Source organism: Oncorhynchus keta, chromosome 24 (genome assembly GCF_023373465.1).
Source record: "Oncorhynchus keta strain PuntledgeMale-10-30-2019 chromosome 24, Oket_V2, whole genome shotgun sequence".
NCBI classification, from domain to species: Eukaryota; Metazoa; Chordata; class Actinopteri; order Salmoniformes; family Salmonidae; genus Oncorhynchus; species Oncorhynchus keta.
The window spans coordinates 43,724,275-43,744,420 of record NC_068444.1 but is presented as its reverse complement, the minus strand read 5'-3'; the positions used below and the strand labels follow the sequence as shown (position 1 = coordinate 43,744,420).

The 20,146-nt window shown below is 40.2% G+C and overlaps 1 protein-coding gene and 1 long non-coding RNA gene across 13 annotated transcripts; one reads left to right on the top strand and one right to left on the bottom strand.

The window, feature by feature from the left end:
- The first annotated feature begins 574 nt into the window (after positions 1–574).
- LOC127911462 (uncharacterized) lies at positions 575–3,119 on the top strand. 11 transcript variants are annotated; one of them, XR_008078671.1, is made up of 6 exons: positions 575–616; positions 683–718; positions 756–827; positions 1,323–1,358; positions 1,428–1,499; positions 1,535–3,119. It is a non-coding gene; the product is annotated as an uncharacterized LOC127911462 (long non-coding RNA). The 11 variants fall into 11 exon arrangements; XR_008078672.1 differs by lacking the exon at positions 1,323–1,358 and having other exon boundaries at positions 576–616; positions 756–791; XR_008078676.1 differs by lacking the exons at positions 575–616; positions 683–718 and having other exon boundaries at positions 743–827; positions 1,464–1,499.
- On the bottom strand, positions 3,001–14,958 carry LOC118357593 (lymphocyte antigen 6D-like). Of its 2 annotated transcripts, none has more exons than XM_035734864.2 (5): positions 14,896–14,958; positions 14,098–14,109; positions 9,041–9,098; positions 8,444–8,581; positions 3,001–3,321 (listed from the first exon to the last, which is right to left on the bottom strand). In XM_035734864.2, the coding sequence occupies exons 1-5, from the start codon at positions 14,941–14,943 to the stop codon at positions 3,224–3,226; spliced, it is 354 nt and encodes a 117-aa protein (XP_035590757.2). In that variant the 5' UTR covers positions 14,944–14,958; the 3' UTR covers positions 3,001–3,223. The 2 variants fall into 2 exon arrangements, with proteins under 2 accessions (XP_035590757.2, XP_052334340.1); XM_052478380.1 differs by having other exon boundaries at positions 14,829–14,903.
- Positions 14,959–20,146: the final 5,188 nt, after the last annotated feature.

Below are 20,146 nucleotides of genomic sequence, written 5' to 3'. Positions count from 1 at the left end.
TGGGATGTTCTAAGTCCAAATCAAAGCCTAAAACACACAAGGAGACCCCTTTAATTCAAGTGCGCACCAATTAAGAGACTGTTGTGTTTATCTAGCTGTGTTTCTGTGCTGCACATGTGATGGCTGAGTTTTCTAAACAAATGCCCACTCGATTGATACAAATTGCTCGGCGGTCGTTGTCGCGGTCTATTAGCTGCCACTGAAGGTGGCTCCCTTCCTGTTCGGGTGGCGCTCGGCGGTCGTCGCCGCTGGTCAAAACTCCATTTAGCTCCCCTTTTTCAGGTTTCTGATTTTTCCCAGTTGGCTGCCACTGAAGTTTCCTCACGCTCAAAATCACACATTTCTATTAAAAACAACTAAAGGTGACTCCCTTCCTGTTCGGGTGGCGCAAATCAAAGCCTAAAACACACAAGGCCAGATCCCTTTTCCCCCCGTTTGTTTTTGTTAATTGTTTTCACCTGTTCCTTATTGGGGTTTTGGGATGGGTGTTATTTAATTAAGAGACTGTTGTGTTTATTACGTTTATAGTGTATCTGTCAGTTTGGCAGAGTTTTCTCAAATGCCTGGGTTTGTGTAACTACGTTTTGGGTTTCTCTGTCCGGGTTTGTGTAACTAGGTTTTGGGTTTTCTCTGTCCGGGTTTGTTCCTAGGTTTTGGGTGGCTGTCCGGGTTTGGTAACTAGGTTTTGGGTTTTCTCTGTCCGGGTTTGTGTAACTAGGTTTTGGGTGTTCGCTGCCACGGGTTTGTGTAACTAGGTTTTGGGTTTTCTCTGTCCGGGTTTGTGTAACTAGGTTTTGGGTGTTCGCTGTCCGGGTTTGTGTAACTAGGTTTTGGGTTTTCTCTGTCCGGGTTTGTGTCTAGGTTTTGGGTGTTCGCCACGGGTTTGTGTAACTAGGTTTTGGGTTTTCCTGTCCGGGTTTGGTAACTAGGTTTTGGGTGTTCGCTGTCCGGGTTTGTGTAACCAGGTTTGGGTTTTCTCTGCCACTGAAGTTTTGGCTTTTCTCTGTCCGGGTTTGTGTTCGTTTTGGGTTTTCTCTGTCCGGGTTTGTGTAACTAGGTTTTGGGTTTTCTCTGTCCGGGTTTGTGTAACTAAGTTTTGGGTTTTCTCTGTCCGGGTTTGTTAACCGTTTTGGGTTTTCTCTGTCCGGGTTTTGTAACTAGGTTTTGGGTTTTCTCTGTCCGGGTTTGTTAACTAGGTTTTGGGTGTTTGTCCGGGTTTTGTAACTAGGTTTTGGGTTTTCTCTGTCCGGGTTTTTAACTAGGTTTTGCCTGTCCGGGTTTGTGTCTAGGTTTGGGTTTTCTCTGTCCGGGTTTGTTACTAGGTTTTGGGTGTTCGCTGTCCGGGTTTGTGTAACTAGGTTTTGTGTTTTCTCTGTCGGGTTTGTGTAACTAGGTTTTGGGTTTTCTGTCCGGGTTTGTGTAACTAGGTTTTGGGTTTTCTCTGTCCGGGTTTGTGTAACTAGGTTTTGGGTTTTCTCTGTCCGGGTTTGTGTAACTAAGTTTTGGGTTTTCTCTGTCCGGGTTTGTGAACTAGGTTTTGGGTTTTCTCTGTCCGGGTTTGTGTAACTAAGTTTTGGGTTTTCTCTGTCCGGGTTTGTGTAACTAGGTTTTGGGTTTTCTCTGTCCGGGTTTGTGTAACTAAGTTTTGGGTTTTCTCTGTCCGGGTTTGTGTAACTAGGTTTTGGGTTTTCTCTGTCCGGGTTTGTGTAACTAAGTTTTGGGTTTTCTCTGTCCGGGTTTGTGTAACTAGGTTTTGGGTTTTCTCTGTCCGGGTTTGTGTAACTAAGTTTTGGGTTTTCTCTGTCCGGGTTTGTGTAACTAGGTTTTGGGTTTTCTCTGTCCGGGTTTGTGTAACTAGGTTTTGGGTGTTCGCTGTCCGGGTTTGTGTAACTAGGTTTTGGGTTTGTGTAACTAGGTTTTAGGCGTTCTCTGTCCGGGTTTGTGTAACTAGGTTTTGGGTTTGTTTTTGCACCTGTGTTTTAGGGCTTCACCCATGTTTGGACCTGTTACTTTGTTAAGGACATTTAAGTGTTTTTTCCCGTTTACTTTGCTCTCTGCGTTTGACTCCTCACCCATCACTCACCCACCATTACATTGGGAAGATTTTTTGAGAAAGAAATGACTATTTCGGCATACTAACTGGCTACACAACACTAACAGGCACATTTCCATATCATTACCTTGCAAGAAATATTTCTCCTTGATGCATTATTATGATTATGAGAAACTAATGGAATTTAACTAACTTCAATACATTTAATACATGTTCAATACAAGTTTTAAATTGTTTAATTCTATTTTGATGTCTGGATTCTGTGATTTCGTCCCCGTTTTCTGCATTATACATTTCATAGGGCCCTACTAAGGGTGGCAGGTAGCCTAGCCGTTAGAGTGTTGGGCCAGTAACTGAAAAGTTACTGGTTTGAAAACCAGACAACGTGAAATGTCTGTTGATGTGCCCTTGAGCAAGGCACTTAACCCTAATTTACTACAGTAGCACTGTACTACTATGGCTAAGCCTGTAAAACAACACATTTCACTGCACCTATCTGGTGTACGTGATAATAAAACAATGATGAATTGGAATAGTGGGTTTCAACGTAAAGGCATCACCTATGAGCTTAAAATATATACCCTTTTTCTGATTCTGGAGTGGGTGGGTGGTAGTGCAATGGGGGGGCTGGTCAAAAAATGCCCCTTATATTTAAATTTTTTAAATCCTTTTGGTTGAAGGGTAATGATGTCAGGAGCTGTGTGGGAATTTTCTTCAGCCTCTCCTAAATATAGCAAATGAGAAAATTACAGTTTCGCACCATTATAAAATGTACGCTAGTGAAAACACACATGAACGGAGGGATTTTCTTTGCATTGGTCCTTTTGGGTGAATGACAGGAAATGATGTCAGGAGGTGTATGAAAATTGTCTACAATTCTATTCACTAATCTTCAACTTTGACCACGGGTCCTACCAGACATTCCTATAATAATCAGTCCACAAAGCTTATGATACGAAAATAATATTTTAACAGCATTTCAGTAATTGGAGAAATGACATACATTTTTTTTCATTTGACTACAGGGGAAGGTACGACATGTGATAACGTAATCATTTTTAGCTATCAATTGAAAACAAAATTGTTTTCAGTATGTTGATTCAATTACAAAATTGTTCCTTGCTGATATTACTCCATTTGCAGGTGTGAGTCAGGTTCTCCCAGCTTGGGTCAGTTGCAGAGATCAGCTGTGCAGCATTCCGTCACCACACTTCTTTGCGACTTGACATTACATTCATTTTCAGTAGCACATTTTCTCACCTCACCATCTGAAATTGAAGGCACACACATTAATGGGGGCCCTAGTAGGAGAAATATACAAATGCCCAATCGTCCTGTACAATGTCATAACAAATAGATACACAATCAAAAATACTAAACAATAGGAGGAAATTGTTGATAGTGAAGTAGGTGCATCAGTTACAGCAGAAATCAGCAGTTGAAACAGTAACAAAGCGTTCTCTACTCCCCTGTTTCAGTAAAAAGCCTAGAGATTGGGCTGGAGAAATCGAACCACTCTCAACTTCATAGACAGAGTTATGGATGCAAGGACTGACCATCCATGATATTCAAATGATTAACCATGTTTTGAGGCTTTATGGTGTTTGTTTGCAATCGTTGGAGTAAAAATAAGCTTATATTTTTTTCAGTTTTGATGGGGTTCAACAGTTAAACTAAGCTCATGAGGCATTTATAAATGATATTCTTTGAGAATAAATGGGTACATATCATAAATGTATTAGTCCAAAAATGGATGTAGCAACTGCAGATTGCCCCTTTCAGTAATTGATGAACAATTGAAAAAAAACTTAAAATAAGATAATTATTATGCCCCACAGTTAACAGAGCTACATACCTCTTTAGGTTAGCTACCGCCTCTTACTTCCTGATTCCAAACTGGCTCCAGTTGTGTTTCGATTTTTACATTTGTGGCATCATATAGTATTTTGACTACCAATAGATGCAGTGTAATGTGCTAGAATTACTAAAGCAAAATGAAATATAGCTACAAACGGGGTGCTGGTTTATGAGCAGGCTGAAATAAACAGTTGCATGGAAGTACTATACGTCCTCCTCGCTTGTGTTTTGTAACAATTCAAAACACTACATGTGAGTTTCAAGTTGATCAAGTGAAGAGAAGTGAAGCTATTACAGTTTGATTTCGGATGCAATATATATTTTTTTACAATGTTACCATTTTCTCTTCCACATTTGGACTTAGTAGAGGCTGACATGATGAACATACTTTCTGAGTTTCAAGTCAATCAGATGTACTGTTCATGAGAACACAATTTTTGGAGATTTGATTCAAAAAATCTAATATGAAGGAAAATCCAATATGAAGGAAATCATAGGTATATGATGCAAATGTGTTAAAACTAAAACACAAATGTGTTCCTTAAGCTAAAACACTCATATATCAAGTTTTGTTGTTGTATGTGTAACAGGGCTTCGGAGCTGATATCTTTTTAGCATTCAAATACATGCTAACAGTTTTGAGGTTCACAACGGAATTGCTTGCTGTTTCCATGTTTTTTTTTAAAGATATCAAGACTTGCTTCAGTCGGCATACACCTTCCTACACAGCAAATGTGTTTTAAAATCTCGTTGTTAATGTAAAAAGTGTTATACAGTGCATTCAGAAATTACTCATACCCTTTGACATTTTCCACATTATGTTGTTACAGCCCGATTCTAAAATTGATGAAATAGTTTTTCATCAATCTACACACAGTTCCCCATAATAACAAAGAAAAAACAGGTTTTTAGAATTTTATTTGAATGTATAAAAAAATATCACAATTATATCAGTATTCAGACCCTTTACTCAGTACTTTGTTGAAGCACCTTTGGCAGTGATTACAGCATCGAGTCTTCTTGGGTATGACGCTACAAGCTTGGACCAGCTGTATTTGGGGAGTTCCTCCCATTCTTCTCTGCAGATCCTCTCAAGCTCTGTCAGGTTGGATGGGGAGCGTAGCTACACAGCTATTTTCATCTCCAGAGATGTTCGATCTGGTTCAAGTCCGTGCTCTGGCTGGGCCACTCAAGGACATTCTGAGATTTGTCCCAAAGCCACTCCTGCATTGTCTTGGCTGTGTGCTTAGGGTCGTTGTCCTGTTAGAAGATGGAACTCTGACCCACTCTGAGGTCCTGAGCACTCTGGAGCAGGTTTTCATCAAGGATCTCACTGTACTTTGCTCTGTTCATCTTTGCCTCAATCCTGACTAGTCTCCCAGTCCATGCCGCAGAAAAGCATCCCCACAGCGTGATGCTACCACCACCATGCTTCACTATAGGGATGGTGCCAGGTTTCCTCCAGACGTGACATTTGCATTCAGGCCAAAGAGAATCTTGGTTTCATCAGACCAGAGAATTTGGTTTCTCATGGTCTGAGAGTCCTTTAGGTGCCTTTTGGCAATCTCCAAGCGGGCTGTCATGTGTCTTTTACTCAGGAGTGGCTTCCGTCTGGCCACTCTACCCTAAAAGCCTGATTGGTGGAGTGCTGCAGAGACGGTTGTCCTTCTTTAAGGTTCTTCCATCTCCACAGAGGAAGTTTGGAGCTCTACCAGAGTGGCCATTGGGTTCTTGGTCACCTCCCTGACCAAGGCACTTCTCCCCCAATTGCTCAGTTTGGCCGGGGCTTCCAGCTCTAGGAAGAGTCTTGGTGGTTCCAAAGTTATTCCATTTAACTTGTTATGGCTGGGGGCAGTATTGAGTAGCTTGGATGAAAAAGGTGCCCAGAGTAAAGTGTCTGCTACTCAGGCCCAATATATGCATATTATTACTATATTTGGATATAAAACACTCTGATGTTTCTAAAACTGTTTGAATGATGTCTGTGAGTATTACATAACTCATATGGCAGGCAAAAACATGAGAAAAATTCCAACCAGGAAGTGGGGAATCTGAGGTTTGTAGTTTTTCAACTCATTGCCTATCGAATACACCGTGTCTATGGGGTCATATTGCACTTCCTACGGCTTCCACTAGATGTCAACAGTCTTTAGAACCTTGTTTGATGCTTCTACTGTGAAGTGGGGGCGAATGAGAGGGGATTGAGTAAGAGGTCTGCCAGAGAGGCATGAGCTGGTCATGCGCGTTCACGGGAGAGTTAGCTTGCTTTCCATTGCAATTCTACAGACAAAGGAATTCTCCGGTTGGAACAACATTGAAGATTAATGTTAAAAACATCCTAAAGATTGATTCTATACAACGCTTGACATGTTTCTACGGACTGTAACTGAACTTTTTGACTTTTCGTCTGGCCCGCGCGTCATGAATTTGGATTACTGGGTTAAAAGCGCGAACAAAAAGGAGGCATTTGGACATAAATGGACTTTATCGAACAAATCAACATTTATTGTGGAACTGGGATTCCTGGGAGTGCATTCCGATGAAGATCATCAAAGGTATGTGAATATTTACAATGCCATTTCTGACTTTTGTTGACTCCACGACATGGCGGATATCTGTATGGCTTGATTTTGTTGTCTGAGCGCTGTACTCAGATTATTGCATGGTGTGCTTTTTCGGTAAAGCTTTTTTGAAATCTGACACAGAGGTTGCATTAAGGAGAAGTGTATCTATAATTCCATGCATAATAGTTGTATCTTTTTATCAATGTTTATTATGAGTATTGCTGTAAATTGATGTGGCTCTCTGCAAAATCACCATGTTTTGGAACTACTAAACATAATGCGCCAATGTAAACTGAGATTTTTGGATTTAAATATGAACTTTATCGAACAAAACATACATGTATTGTGTAACATGAAGTCCTATGAGTGTCATCTGATGAAGATCATCAAAGGTTAGTGATTCATTTTATCTTTATTTCTGCTTTTTGTGACTCCTTCCTTTGGCTGGAAAAATGGCTGTGTTTTTCTGTGACTAGGTGCAGACCTAACATAATCGTTTGGTGTGCTTTCGTGAAATCAGACACTGTGGTGGGATTAACAACAAGTTTATCTTTAAAACGGTGTAAAATACCTCTATGTTTGAGGAATTTTAATTATGAGATATTTGAATTTGGCACCCTGCACTTTTGCTGGCTGTTGTCATATCGATCCCGTTAGTGGGATTCAAGCCATAAGAAGTTTAAGAATGATGGAGGCCACTGTGTTCTTGGGGACCTTCAAAACTGCAGAAATGTATTGGTACCCTTCCCGAGATCTGTGCCTTGACACAATCCTGTCTCGGAGCCCATTGACATTTCCTTCGATCTCATGGCTTGGTTTTTGCTCTGACATGCACTGTCAACTGTTTGACGTTAAATAGACAGGTGTGTGCCTTTCCAAATCATCTCCAATCAATTGAATTTACCACAGGTGGACTCCAATAAAGTTGTAGAAACATCTCAAGGATGATCAATGGAAACAGGATGCACCTGTTTCGAGTCTCATAGCAAAGGGTCTGAAAACTTATGTAAATAAGGTGTTTTCTAAACCTGTTTTTGCTTAGTCATTGTGGGGTATTGTGTGTAGATTAATGTTAAGGGAATTCTTATCAATAATGACTAATTATGTATACATTTCAATCAGGACTGACTAAACAGAATACTATTATGTTACTGTATATATACTAATCAGAATACTATTATGTTACTGTATATGTATGAATTTTCTTTCTTAATCCTAGTACTGAATATAATGTGTGTAAATTTAATCAAGAATTAGAACAATGACTGTCTGTTCCTTGGTAGAAATGAATGAACTTTATCTTCAGACTGGCTTGAATGCTTATCTACACAAGAAGACCTTGGCTCATAAATTATATTAAATTGGTAGGGAGACGATGTGGGAAGATTTGAGATACTGCCTTTGTACCAGGGTGGGAGAAGAGACGGGTTGTTACTGGAACTAATGACGTCATTTTCAGTTTATAATCTGTGGTAAACTGTATCGTGTTCAGTACTCTCGTGAATAAAAGCTGCTATTTGACTTTAAGACTGGGCTCTGTCCATTTTTGTAAAACAAGGGTCATACAAATCCTTATGAATTGACAGAGTGTTTAATTTTAATTGGGTGTTGAAACAGAGGAATTAAATTACCGCAGCAATTAATGAAGAAAAGTGTTTATTTAATCAATTTTAGAATAAAGCTGTAATGTAACAAAATATGAAAAAAGTCAAGGGGTCTGAGTACTTTCCGAATGCAATATCAGTCAAATGCGGTGGCGGGGCTGAGCCTTAGACTTTGAATGTTTATTACAGCCCCAACTATTGGCCAATCTGTGTTGCTTTTGGTGTCTGGGTAGCGGTGTTGATATTTATTTGATCAGTTGTGCACTGATATATTGCGACAAAGGTGGAAGAATAATAAGAAAGAAAGAAGAATTCCATCAAAATCAATTGGTTTGCATGCAAGTCCTAATAATTTGTTCACTTACAGGCTGGTTTGTGAAAAACAATTCTTGCACAGTGGGTGAAACTGACACCACACTCCACCTCGGTTATGTCAGTCTGGGTGCAGGTTGGATGGTCTGGATTGATGGTAGTACATTTGTGACACTTCAGTGCCACAGTAGCTGAGTTGGAGAAACAATGTGAATGTTATTTTCTGTATTTGTGAAAAATATTATTAGCTTTTGTTCTATAAAATCTTTATGGGCTAGATTTAGCAAGTCCCTGTCCCTGAGGAAATACATATTCAGGTAGAGAACAACACAGGTCATAAAGAGAGACATTGTTAAAAGGTGAGACATTTGTGTCTCTGGTAATCCTGAACTGAATTGTTTTGTGTGGTACTGCCAACATGGAATAAACAGAAATAATTATTTAACAAAGGTCATTAGTTATTAAGAGGTTTTTAAGAGAGGTACAATCTTAAAGTATAACATTTAGATTGCACATTCATGTTAAAGATGCAGTCGAAAGTGTACTGATTGCTCTGATATCAGTTGACCCATTCCCAATAACAATGCTGTTCTACTACAACCAATCTAGAATAATATGTAGAATGTTTTCATGGATCACTTTCAACTCACCACAGAATACTGCAACAAGCACTGTTAAAGCAAGTGTCATGGATGCCATTGTATTGACCTAAATCAAGCAGAAACGTATAGTTATTGTTAGACATAGATTTCAGAATATTAAACAAAGCAAAAATGATTCCAGCCCACTGTTGCTACACATTCTTTCCTTATGTATTATAATAATACCAAAACATGTGTTTTAAGTAAAATATTAGCTATTGTCTGAAGCTGAAAAGGACAAGACATGTAAAAGCTCATTTGACCTATGCACCAAGGCTTTTCAGCATCAGCAGCTTGACGACTGCTAGAGTACTGCAGCTTTATTGATCTACTGTACTTCACTAACAGATGTGCACATTGGATGGGTGGATTAGGGTTCCAACCTCTCAAACAGTCTAATACTTACTCTTAGAGTAGGTTTATCCTAATAATGTAAACGTGTTTTAAACATTATATTTGACCTAGCTTAAAACATAAGCTTACTCGGATGGGAAATAGACAAGGTAGTGGACACCGTTTGAACTTGACAATGTTCATGTTTCCGTAATAAAGAATGGAGTAATGCAACCTTGTATTTTGAGTTATGATAGGGTAAGACAGCTATGCTAGAGACATGTACAAGTTATCGTACTTAAAGCTGAGGTGGCACCACAGGTTCAAAAGTGGTGTGGCAAAAGTTGTACATGTCTTTCTGGGGCCTGGAGTTTTTCCTGATTTCATCACCTGGTCAGGTAAAACTTTGGGTCCTATTCGTAGGCTAGCACAGGGTCCAACGCTAATTGTTTTTCTTACTGTCCTGGCCGGACCAGTTGGACAAAAATCTAATGGCCCGAACAGAATTTCTACTGGCAAGGACATGGTATAGTTTTCAATGCATTGGGGTCATGCAGGGCCTCTAGGCTGGCGTGCTTTCTCTCTATATGCAGCTATTAACAGTCTATATTTATGATGAATAAATACAAATAATTTGGTGGGTGCTTATATTTGTCCTACTTCACATGTACAAGTGTGCATTAATACGCATGTGTGAATTGGAAATGTGTTTTTTGCATATCACAACTCTCCCTGAGACACCATCGGAGAGTGGGGTCACAGCCAGTGTCCTCCATTATTAACGGCAACCCTGGAGCAATTAGAGTTAAGTGCCTTGCTCAAGGGTACATCAACAGAGTTCTCACCTTGTTGGCTAGTGGATTCAAACAAGTAACCTTTCGGTTACTGGCCCAATGCTCTAACCGGCTGCCACCTTTGGTTATTATGAAGCTGTTTAATGTAATTTAGCAATGTAAGTCGTTACTCTATTCTTTAGAATTGCATTTTTTAAATTGCTTTTATTTTTGTTTCTAAATTATGTCATTTAGATAATATTTTTTTTTACATCTCAAAATAGGACGCTGCTCCTTTAAGAGAATTTGACCTGGCTACCTGTTGTGGCTTTCTTTTTGTCGACTATCAACAGTAGCCAGCACATTGCTAGTATGTTCACTATTGAAGGTTTACTTTTGTAAAGCAGATTGATGGGCACTTCTTTTTGCTCAGGACAGCTTGCATGTGCTTGGTGAACGTATCAACTTCTGTACTGCTCGAGAAGTCACTCGTGGGGGTGTAGTGGTGCTTGAATGAATAGCCAGTCATATTGCTCAAATACAAATGGCACAGCGCTTCTGCATGTAGTCTTCAGTGGTTTTCTATAGTAGACTGCGAGAACTGGCCCGGTTGCTGCTGCTGCTGCTTTCTTTGAAAGTGGTGAGAAGTATTGGGCAAATGCGGTCTTGCAACATGTTTCTGGCGGGCGGCTCTGATTGAAAGGGTCCATCTGTGATTGCTTCATAAAATGTTTTACTTTTAAATTATTTAAATAAAACACCCATTGATTCTTGAAGAATTTAACTTATATTTGTAAAAAAAAATCATGAGCTTAGTCCAATTGTCATACATACCATCAGAACCCCACTTATTTATTTGTTCAACTCAACTGTTTGAAAACAATGTAATTTTTTAACAAACACTGTTTAGCTTCTGAATATGTGACTCGTTTCAAGAATCTAGGCACATGTCGCACATCACTACTTCACAGGAGAGGTATTTGAACATCATTTTTAAATGTTTTATCAAAATGTTTTTTTTTCATGTGCCTTAATAACAAACTTGTATGCCATCTGTAAATACGAATACAATTGTTTAATTATGAGCCGAGTTGGTTTAGCCTCGAAAAAGACAGGAACCTTCCCGCTAGCCATGATTAGCTAAGATAATGGATGGGCTGGACATGCCGAGAGATGAGTTTGAATTGAACTGCCATTTAGCACGCGTCTGTTTATAACATAAGCTGCTCAGTATGGGTAGATTATCCTTGCTACTGCAGCTTTTTTGTCAAATATAACATAAGCCCTAGAGAACTGCAAAAGTGTTGCTACGGCTCTCAACAACATTGCTCCTCTGAATTTAGCAGGCGCTATCGACAAAAATTGGTGGCAAAAAGTTGTGATTGACTACTTTCTGCACATGGTCAGTGTAAACTGGAGTGACTTGACACGACGGGTCAAACAAGCTGTAGCTAGCTATAATCAAAATGGAAAAGACACGCTGCCGTAAAGCGCTCATCCATGTATACTGGTAAGAGTCTAGCTACATTTTCACATATTATACGTTCTTTTATCGGAAAGTTGTTTTCATTGCAAGTTAAGGCACACTATAAGCTAGCTAGCAAACATTAGTTTGCTGGCTCGCTCGCTAACATTACATGTATGATCTGTGAAGTAATATTATTTGTATTTCAGAAAGCCATTTGAATTGCTAGTTATAGCCTAATGTTGGTTCACTAGCTAACATTGAACCTCGTTGGTTAGCTTTAGCTACCTGCAGATTCATACTACAGCATTAAATGCATGGTGGCTAGGTTTGGCAATCTGTTTGTATTGTAGCTATGTGATTTTTTATTTTGTGTTATTGACTGTACATTTGTTTATTCCAAGCGTAACTCTGTGTTGTTGTTTGTGTCGTACTGCTTTATCTTGGCCAGGTCGCAGTTGTAAATGAGAACTTGTTCTCAACTGGCCTACCCTGTGAAATAAAAAATAAATTAAACAAATAATAATTATAATCTTAAAATGGTATGTACCCTATATCACTCCACTGAATCAATGCAGCCTCATCAGTCTCCTCTGGCCAACTTGGAGTAGGTTACACAGTGAGTGTGTGCATAACTGTACACGCTGCACTGCTCTCAATATCTGGGAAAGATCTACATCGGGCAGGAGGTGAGCAATGTCGGCAAGGGGAGAAATGTCACCTTGGACAATTTCTTAACTTCACTGTCATTAGCGCACAATTTGTTTGCAAAGACAAAAGGAGGTCCCTCCTGTGCAAAATAAGGCACCTGCACAGTCATTACTATACAATGTTGCTGAAGAATGACAAGACTACCCCATTTCCAACCAGAATACCTGTATTTATACTGGTATACCCTAATGATAAGACCATGTCAATTTTTGACTCCTTCCCATCTAGCATGCGTTGAATGAATGAGACCGAGAGAAAGCAACCCCAGTACCACCTTATCCCACTGAAGAGCGATGAAGGCAAGACTGAAGAGTACAGCACCATGGTCTAAGAGAGAGGCAACATGAATAAGTAGTGTCGAGGGCAGGTGGGTCACGAGAGGAATCACATACATACACTTATACATGATCATATACAAACGCTTAATCCGGTTAAGAACTTGCTGTTTGCTCACCCCACAGCTAGCTTGAAATGTTGTGGATGGAGCCATCCAATTGGTACCTCTTGGGTGTTTCAGACTGTTGACATGTTGTCAAGGAGGACAGTTGTTTGTTTGCAAGCAGAGGAAGATATACTGGTTTGTGCCCAGTGTGGGACAGTGGAGGGAAGATATACTGGTTTGAGACCAGTGTGGGACAGGGACAGTGGAGGAAGAGATACTGGTTTGAGACCAGTGTGGGACAGGGACAGTGGAGGAAGATATACTGGTTTGTGCCCAGTGTGGGACAGTGGAGGAAGATATACTGGTTTGAGACCAGTGTGGGACAGGGACAGTGGAAGAAGAGATACTGGTTTGAGACCAGAGTGGGACAGTGGAGGAAGATATACTGGTTTGCATTAGCACTAGTTTAACCAGGTGTGTCAGCTGTGGCTGGGGAAAAAGTGTGACACCGATGAGGCCCCGAGTACCATGATGAGGATGACCAAAAGAAGATGGAATCAACAGACTCGACACAAGATCAAGCGTCATCTTATACAACATGTTTCCCAAACTCGATCCTGGCCAAAGAGTAACAAATACTGCGACAATCAAGGTAAGACATAGCCACAACGTTCTACTTATGCTTGATAAAACTGTCACGGCATTATACTGTTATGTCATTTCAGACAATTGTTTTAATTAGCTATTGTAGCTAACTAGCTAGCTACGTAAGGTGGAGAGGTTGGTTAGATTCAACAAATGTAATGTTTGTAGCTGATCTGAGCTCATGCCTGTTAGTTAGTTAATCTGTCTTGAATGTAATTGTGACTATGGCTGAGATAATATAACAAAATAATTATATAGAGGGTTAATGTTGTCAAGATACGTTGAGTTAGCTAGCCAGCAAGTATACTTATGCTGTAAGTGGGCTGCTCGGACGAGACGTGAACCCGGGAGCCTGGCTAGCAAGCTAGTTCGGTACCTAACCACTGACATTACAACATCAACTAACAAAACGGATACAATTTCAATCATGTAAGCTATCTGGCTTGAATTCAATTTTGAATGTGGCTGAGAACAAAAATATTTTTAGTGTCAATGTTGTAGGGATATAAGTAAGGTTATCTAGATAAAAAAACTTGTGTAGCTAGCTACTGTTGCTAGGGGAGAGTGGCTAGGTGTCAGTTTTGCTTCACAGCTTGGTACATAAGACCTTTTAGATTTCCAATGAAGGTACGCCTCATTTCTCAATTTGAATGAGACTGTATGATCTGTAATCCTAACTCTGTCTGTCTTTTCTGTTTCTCCTTCAACAAAAATGAAGTATTAGCCTGTTAGCCCCAATGTAATTTAGTTAGCTTACCTTCATTCTTTGCTGTAAAAGATAACAGAAAAAAATATTGTTTTTAATTACATCAACAACACCTTTCTCAGATATTCAAAAGCAAGGCACTTCTGTTATGTAATCTTTTTTCTGTCATTTGAGTGTCACTGTTGACAATTTAGTGGATTTTCTTAAATGTCATTGTAGATATTTTCTACACATCCTTCAAGACAGAAAATGAGAGAGTGGATCTCGGCACCATCAGCTTGCGGAATTGAGCTCAACCGCTGTGCCACATTTACGTTCCGTAATATGGAATATTGACTGAGAAATTATAAGGGCGAAAAACTCTCTTCAACATGCATTGCTATAGTCACGTCTATAATAATACAATTGTTTAGACAACATTTGATAAGACTTGCATCTTAAAGGAGATAAGGAGCTGTCACATATTTTCCAATAGCAAATAGCCCTAAACATCAATTTTTTGTGAAGATACATACATACATACATACATACATACATACATACATACATACATACATACATACATACATACATACATACAATATGCTTAACAGACATCAAAATTACAACGTACATTTGATGGATTATGATAAGATAAAGTAGTATTAAGCTATTTCAAAGCCACATTCTTCAAAACATTTACAAAATAGCAATACTTAACACTAAAACAAGACTAAAAGTTCACATGCTGTATCAAACATTTAAAAAAAAAATGTACTAAGTTTGAGAAGACTTTAAAGTACCTTCAATATTCTTAAATGTCAAGAAAAGTCCATAAAGGTTTTTATACAGAGGAAAGGGAACTCTTACCTCTCTGACTACTTGAATGTATGGTTCAAAAGCAACCATCTCCTTCATTTATATATGACATCTGAGCCTCACCCCAGGCATCCATTTCAGCCAATAGTCGTCTCACAGATATATGCTTTGGCCTCCGACTCCATGGTGTTGTGCATGTGATTTAAAGCCACAATCTGGATTTTGTTTCAGCCTAATGACAACCCCTGAGGTATGGGGCGGAATATGTGTATATGTATGGGGCGGAATATGTGTATATGTATGGTAAAGTATTTTTGGTATATGCTTTAGGAGACTATAAAACAGCTATTTTCTCACTCGAATTGTGTTAAACTCCCTCAAACAAACCAACCAAAACCCTCTCTCATCCAGTCAGTTTTTTCATGTGAAGTGGGACTTGGTTTGACAGTAGGTTTTTTATTAAAAGGTGCTTCTTTGCCACCTCACTATAAATATAATTTTTTTCAACAATTAACAATCAACAATGTTTATTAACAATCATTATCCATTTCTCTCAGCCCTGAGCTGATGGTACCATTCCTCAATCATTATCCATTTCTCTCAGCCCTGGGCTAATGGTACCATTCCTCAATCATTATCAATTTCTCTCAGCCCTGGGCTAATGGTACCATTCCTCAATCATTATCCATTTCTCTCAGCCCTGGGCTAAGGGTACCATTCCTCAATCATTATCCATTTCCCTCAGCCCTGGGCTAATGGTACCATTCCTCAATCATTATCCATTTCTCTCAGCCCTGAGCTAATGGTACCATTCCTCAATCATTATCCATTTCTCTCAGACCTGGGCTAATGGTACCATTCCTCAATCATTATCCATTTCTCTCAGCCCTGGGCTAATGGTACCATTCCTCAATCATTATCCATTTCTCTCAGCCCTGGGATAATGGTACCATTCCTCAATCATTATCCATTTCTCTCAGCCCTGGGATAATGGTACCATTCCTCAATCATTATCCATTTCTCTCAGCCCTGGGCTAATGGTACCATTCCTCGAATACTGTGCATTTGATCCAACCTTCACATTATGTAGGGTCTTTGGCAGCCGGCTTTGTACACTTCTCATTTCTTGTTGGGTTGGTCACCTGTTGTTCTGCTTCTCCTGTGCACTTTCTCAATGTAGAAGAAGTGATCCTGGCTAAAGTTGCATGACGTGGCTTCTTTGTCCTATTCTCTTGTCTTAGTATTGTTACCAGATCTTTGAAGCTGTTGGCAAGCATTGGTGTGTATGTGGCAGCGGCGGCCCGCCCATCAGGGCGTTAGGGTCGGTGACCTACTTGTGATAAAAATAAATAAATAATAGTTACAATTTAAAAAAAATATATATATACAGTACCAGTCAAAAGTTTGGGCACACCTACTCATTACAGGGTTTTTCTTTATTTGTACTATTTTCTACATTGTACAATAATAGTGAAGACATCAAAACTATGAAATAACAGATATGGAATCATCTTGTAACCAGCAAAAGTGTTAAACAAATCAAAATATATGCTATATTTGAGATTCTTCAAAGTAGTCACCCTTTGCCTTGATGACAGCTTTACACACTCTTGGAATTCTCTCAACCAGATTCATGAGGTAGTCACCAATGCATTTAAATTAACAGGTGTGCCTGGTTAAAAGTTCATTTGTGGAATTTATTTCCTTCTTAATGCTTTTGAACCAATCAGTTGTGTTGTGACAAGATAGGGGTGGTATACAGTAGATAGCCCTACTTGGTAAAAGACCAAGTCCATATTATGGCAAGAACAGCTCAAATAAGCAAAGAGAAATGACAGTCCATCATTAGTTTAAGACATGAAGGTCAGTCAATCAGGCAGTTGCAAAACCATCAAGTGCTATGATGAAACTGGCTCTCATGAGGACCGCCACAGGAAAGGAAGACCCAGAGTTACCTCTGCTGCAGAGGATAAGATCATTAGAGCTACCAGCCTCAGAAAGTGCAGCCCAAATAATTGCTTCACAAAGTTCAAGTGATAGACATCTCAACATCAACTGTTCAGAGGAGACTGAATCAGGCCTTCATGGTTGAATTGCTGCAAAGAAACCACTACTAAAGGACACCAATAATAATAAGAGACTTGCTTGGGCTAAGAAGCACAAGCAATGGACATTAGATTGGTGGAAATCTGACCCTTAGTCTGATGAGTCCAAATTTGAGATATTTGGTTCCAACCGCCATGCCTTTGTGAGACGCTGAGTAGGTGAACGGATGATCTCCGCATGTGTGGTTCCCACCGTGAAGCATGGAGGAGGAGGTGTGATGGTGTTTTTCAACAGGACAATAACAGGACAATGACCCAACACACCTCCAGGCTGTGTAAGGGCTATTTGACCAAGAAGGAGAGTGATGGAGTGCTGCATCAGATTACCTGGCCTCCACAATCACCCAACCTCAACCCAATTGAGATGGTTTGTGATGAGTTGGACCACAGGGTGAAGGAAACGAAGCCAACAACTGCTCATCATATGTGGAAACTACTTCAATACTGTTGGAAAAGCATTCCAGGTGGAACCGGTTGAGAGAGTGCAAGAGCGTGCAAAGCTGTCACCAAGGCAATAGGTGGCTACTTTGAAAAATATAAAATACCTTCTGATTTGTTTAACACTTTTTTGGTTACTACATGATGTGTTATTTCATTGTTTTATATATAGTGAACACATCAAAACTATGTAGAAAATAATTGCTTAAAAAAAAAAGCTTTTAAAATGTTTTAATTAATCTATATTTTAAATGCATTTATGAAATGAGTCTGCGTCAACCTATTATATTTCCATGTCCCTATCTCCCTGTACGGTAATAGTGTTTGGCATGAGTCATACTGGGGCCAGTTGAACCAATTAAGCGTAACAGACGTTTAAATTAACCCATGTCTCTATAATCAGTTTATTGTTAGAAGGTGTGGCCTATTGGGGGCATAGCTTTCAGCTAGTTTGTTTTGGCCACTTGTGAGAGTAAATGTCATTCCTGTTCATCATGGTAAGTTTGTACACTGCATATTAAAATGTTGGCATAATATTTGTGTCGTGCTGCTTTGTTGACAATATGATTGTCTTGAAGACATATTTTCTGTAATGAGTTTTTTTTAGAAATGTAAAAAAAAAAATCCATGTCAAAGTCAGTTTGGCACATTTCTACGCTGCTAGACCTGCCCCAGTCAACTGTAAGTGCTGTTATTGTGAAGTGGAAACCTCTAGGAGCAACAACGGCTCAGCCACAAAGTGGTAGGCCACACAAGCTCACAGAACAGGACAGCCGAGGTATGAAGCGTGTAGCACATTAAAATCATCTGTCCTCGGTTGCAAGATCAGTGTGGAAGAACCTGACTCGACTAGCCTGCACAGAGCTCTGACCTCAACTCCATCAAACATCTTTGGGATGAATTGGAACGCCGACTGTGAGCCAGGCCTAATCTCCCAACATCAGTGACGGACCTCACTAATGCTCTTGTGGCTGAATGGAAGCAAGTCCCTGCAGCAATGTTCCAACATCTAGTGGAAAGCCTTCCCAGACGACTGGAGGCTGCAAGGGGGGGGGGCAACTCCATATTAATGCCCATGGTTTTGTAATGAGTTGTTCAATGAGCAGGTGTCCATATACTTTTGGTCATCTAGTGTAGCTTAAATGCATTTATGAAATGAGGCTGTGTGTCAATCTATTCAAAGTGCACGGGTAGGGGGGTTGTGCCAGTTATAGGGTGTAGGGTGTGAGGCATACTGGGGCCAGTTGCACCAGTTAAACTTTCTTGTCGGTCTTGTGAATGATGGTGACCAAGTTGGTTAGTCCCTGTGCCCTAAAGATGTTAACCTCTACGGGATCGCCGCTAATGTAGGCTAATGTGATTAGCATGAGGTGGTAAGTAACAAAAACATTTCCCAGGACATAGATATATCTGATATGGGCAGAAAACTTACATTTGTGCTAATGTAACTGCACTGTCCAATTTACAGTAGCTATTACAGTGAAAGAATAACATGCTATTGTTTGAGGAGAGTGCACAATTATGAACTTGAAAATGTATTAATAAACCAATTAGGCACATTTAGGCAGTCTTGATGCAGCATTTTGAACAGATATGCAACGGTTCATTGCATCAGTCTAAAACTTTGCACATACACTACTGCCATCTAGCTTTCAAAATCTAAATTGCGCCTGGGCTGGAATAATACATACATGGTTCTTTCTCTTGCATCTTTTACCAGATCTAATGTGTTATAATCTCCTACATTGCAGCTGTAGGACCTTTTGAGGATGTCAGGACCCATGCCAAATCTTTTTAGTTTCCTGAGAGGGAATAGGCTTTGTCGTGCCCTCTTCACGACTGTCTTGGTGTGTTTGGACCATTCTAGTTTGTTGTTGATGTGTACACTGATGTGGAACTTGAAGCTCTCAACCTGCTCCACTACAGCCCCGTTGATTAGAATGGGGGCGTGCTTGGTCCTCCTTTTCCTGTAGTCCACAATCATATCCTTAATCTTGGTTATGTTGAGGGATAGGTTGTTATTCTGGCACTACCCGGCCAGGTCTCTGATCTCCTCCCTATAGGCTGTCTCGTCGTTGTCGGTGATCAGGCCTACCACTGTTGTGTCGTCTGCAAACTTAATGGTGTTGGAGTCATGCCTGGCCATGCAGTCGTGGGTGAACAGGGAGTACAGGCGGGGACTGAGCACGCACCCTGGGGAGCTCCAGTGTTGAGGATTAGCATGTTGATGTGTTGCTATCCACCTTCACCACCTGGAGGCGACCCGTCAGAATGTCCAGGATCCAGTTACAGAGGGAGGTGTTTAGTCCCAGGATCCTTATCTTAGTGATGAGCTTTGAGGGTACTATGGTCTTGAACGCTGAGCTGTAGTCAATGAATAGCATTCTCACATAAGTGGAGAATATGTCAGAAAGGAGGAATGCTTGGATTTGTTAAACAGGGCTGAATCTCTGCACGTTCTGAATTTTGACCAAAACTGTTCTTGCAACTGTGGGGTCTTCAAACTGGCTTCAAATGATTCCTGTGGCCCTGGGGCTTTCACCAGGAAGTTCAGGTCAGACAACACAAAGCTCATAGCTCTCTGGCGATTGGTGGCGCGGTCCTCTCCCCTTTTAAGGCCTGCAGTCCGTCGTCTCCTCCTTAGGCAGCTGGTACGTTGCTGGTTCTGGATTCGGGGGAGTTCCGAGTTGTCTGGGGGACTGAAGAGCCAGGTCGGGCAAGACAAGACACTGTTACCCTTCCATCTTTCCCAGTCCTTC

Bases quoted from the DNA above. Each gene is read 5' to 3' on its own strand.
- LOC118357593 (XM_035734864.2), bottom strand. From the start codon at position 14,943: ATGAAGGAGATGGTTGCTTTTGAACCATACATTCAAGTAGTCAGAGAG. The intron at 8,582-9,040 runs GTGAGTTGAAAG...TCTCCAACTCAG, and splicing joins GCTTGTTGCAGTATTCTGTG to CTACTGTGGCACTGAAGTGT. The intron at 3,322-8,443 runs GTAAGTGAACAA...CTTCAATTTCAG, and splicing joins TGTTTTTCACAAACCAGCCT to ATGGTGAGGTGAGAAAATGT.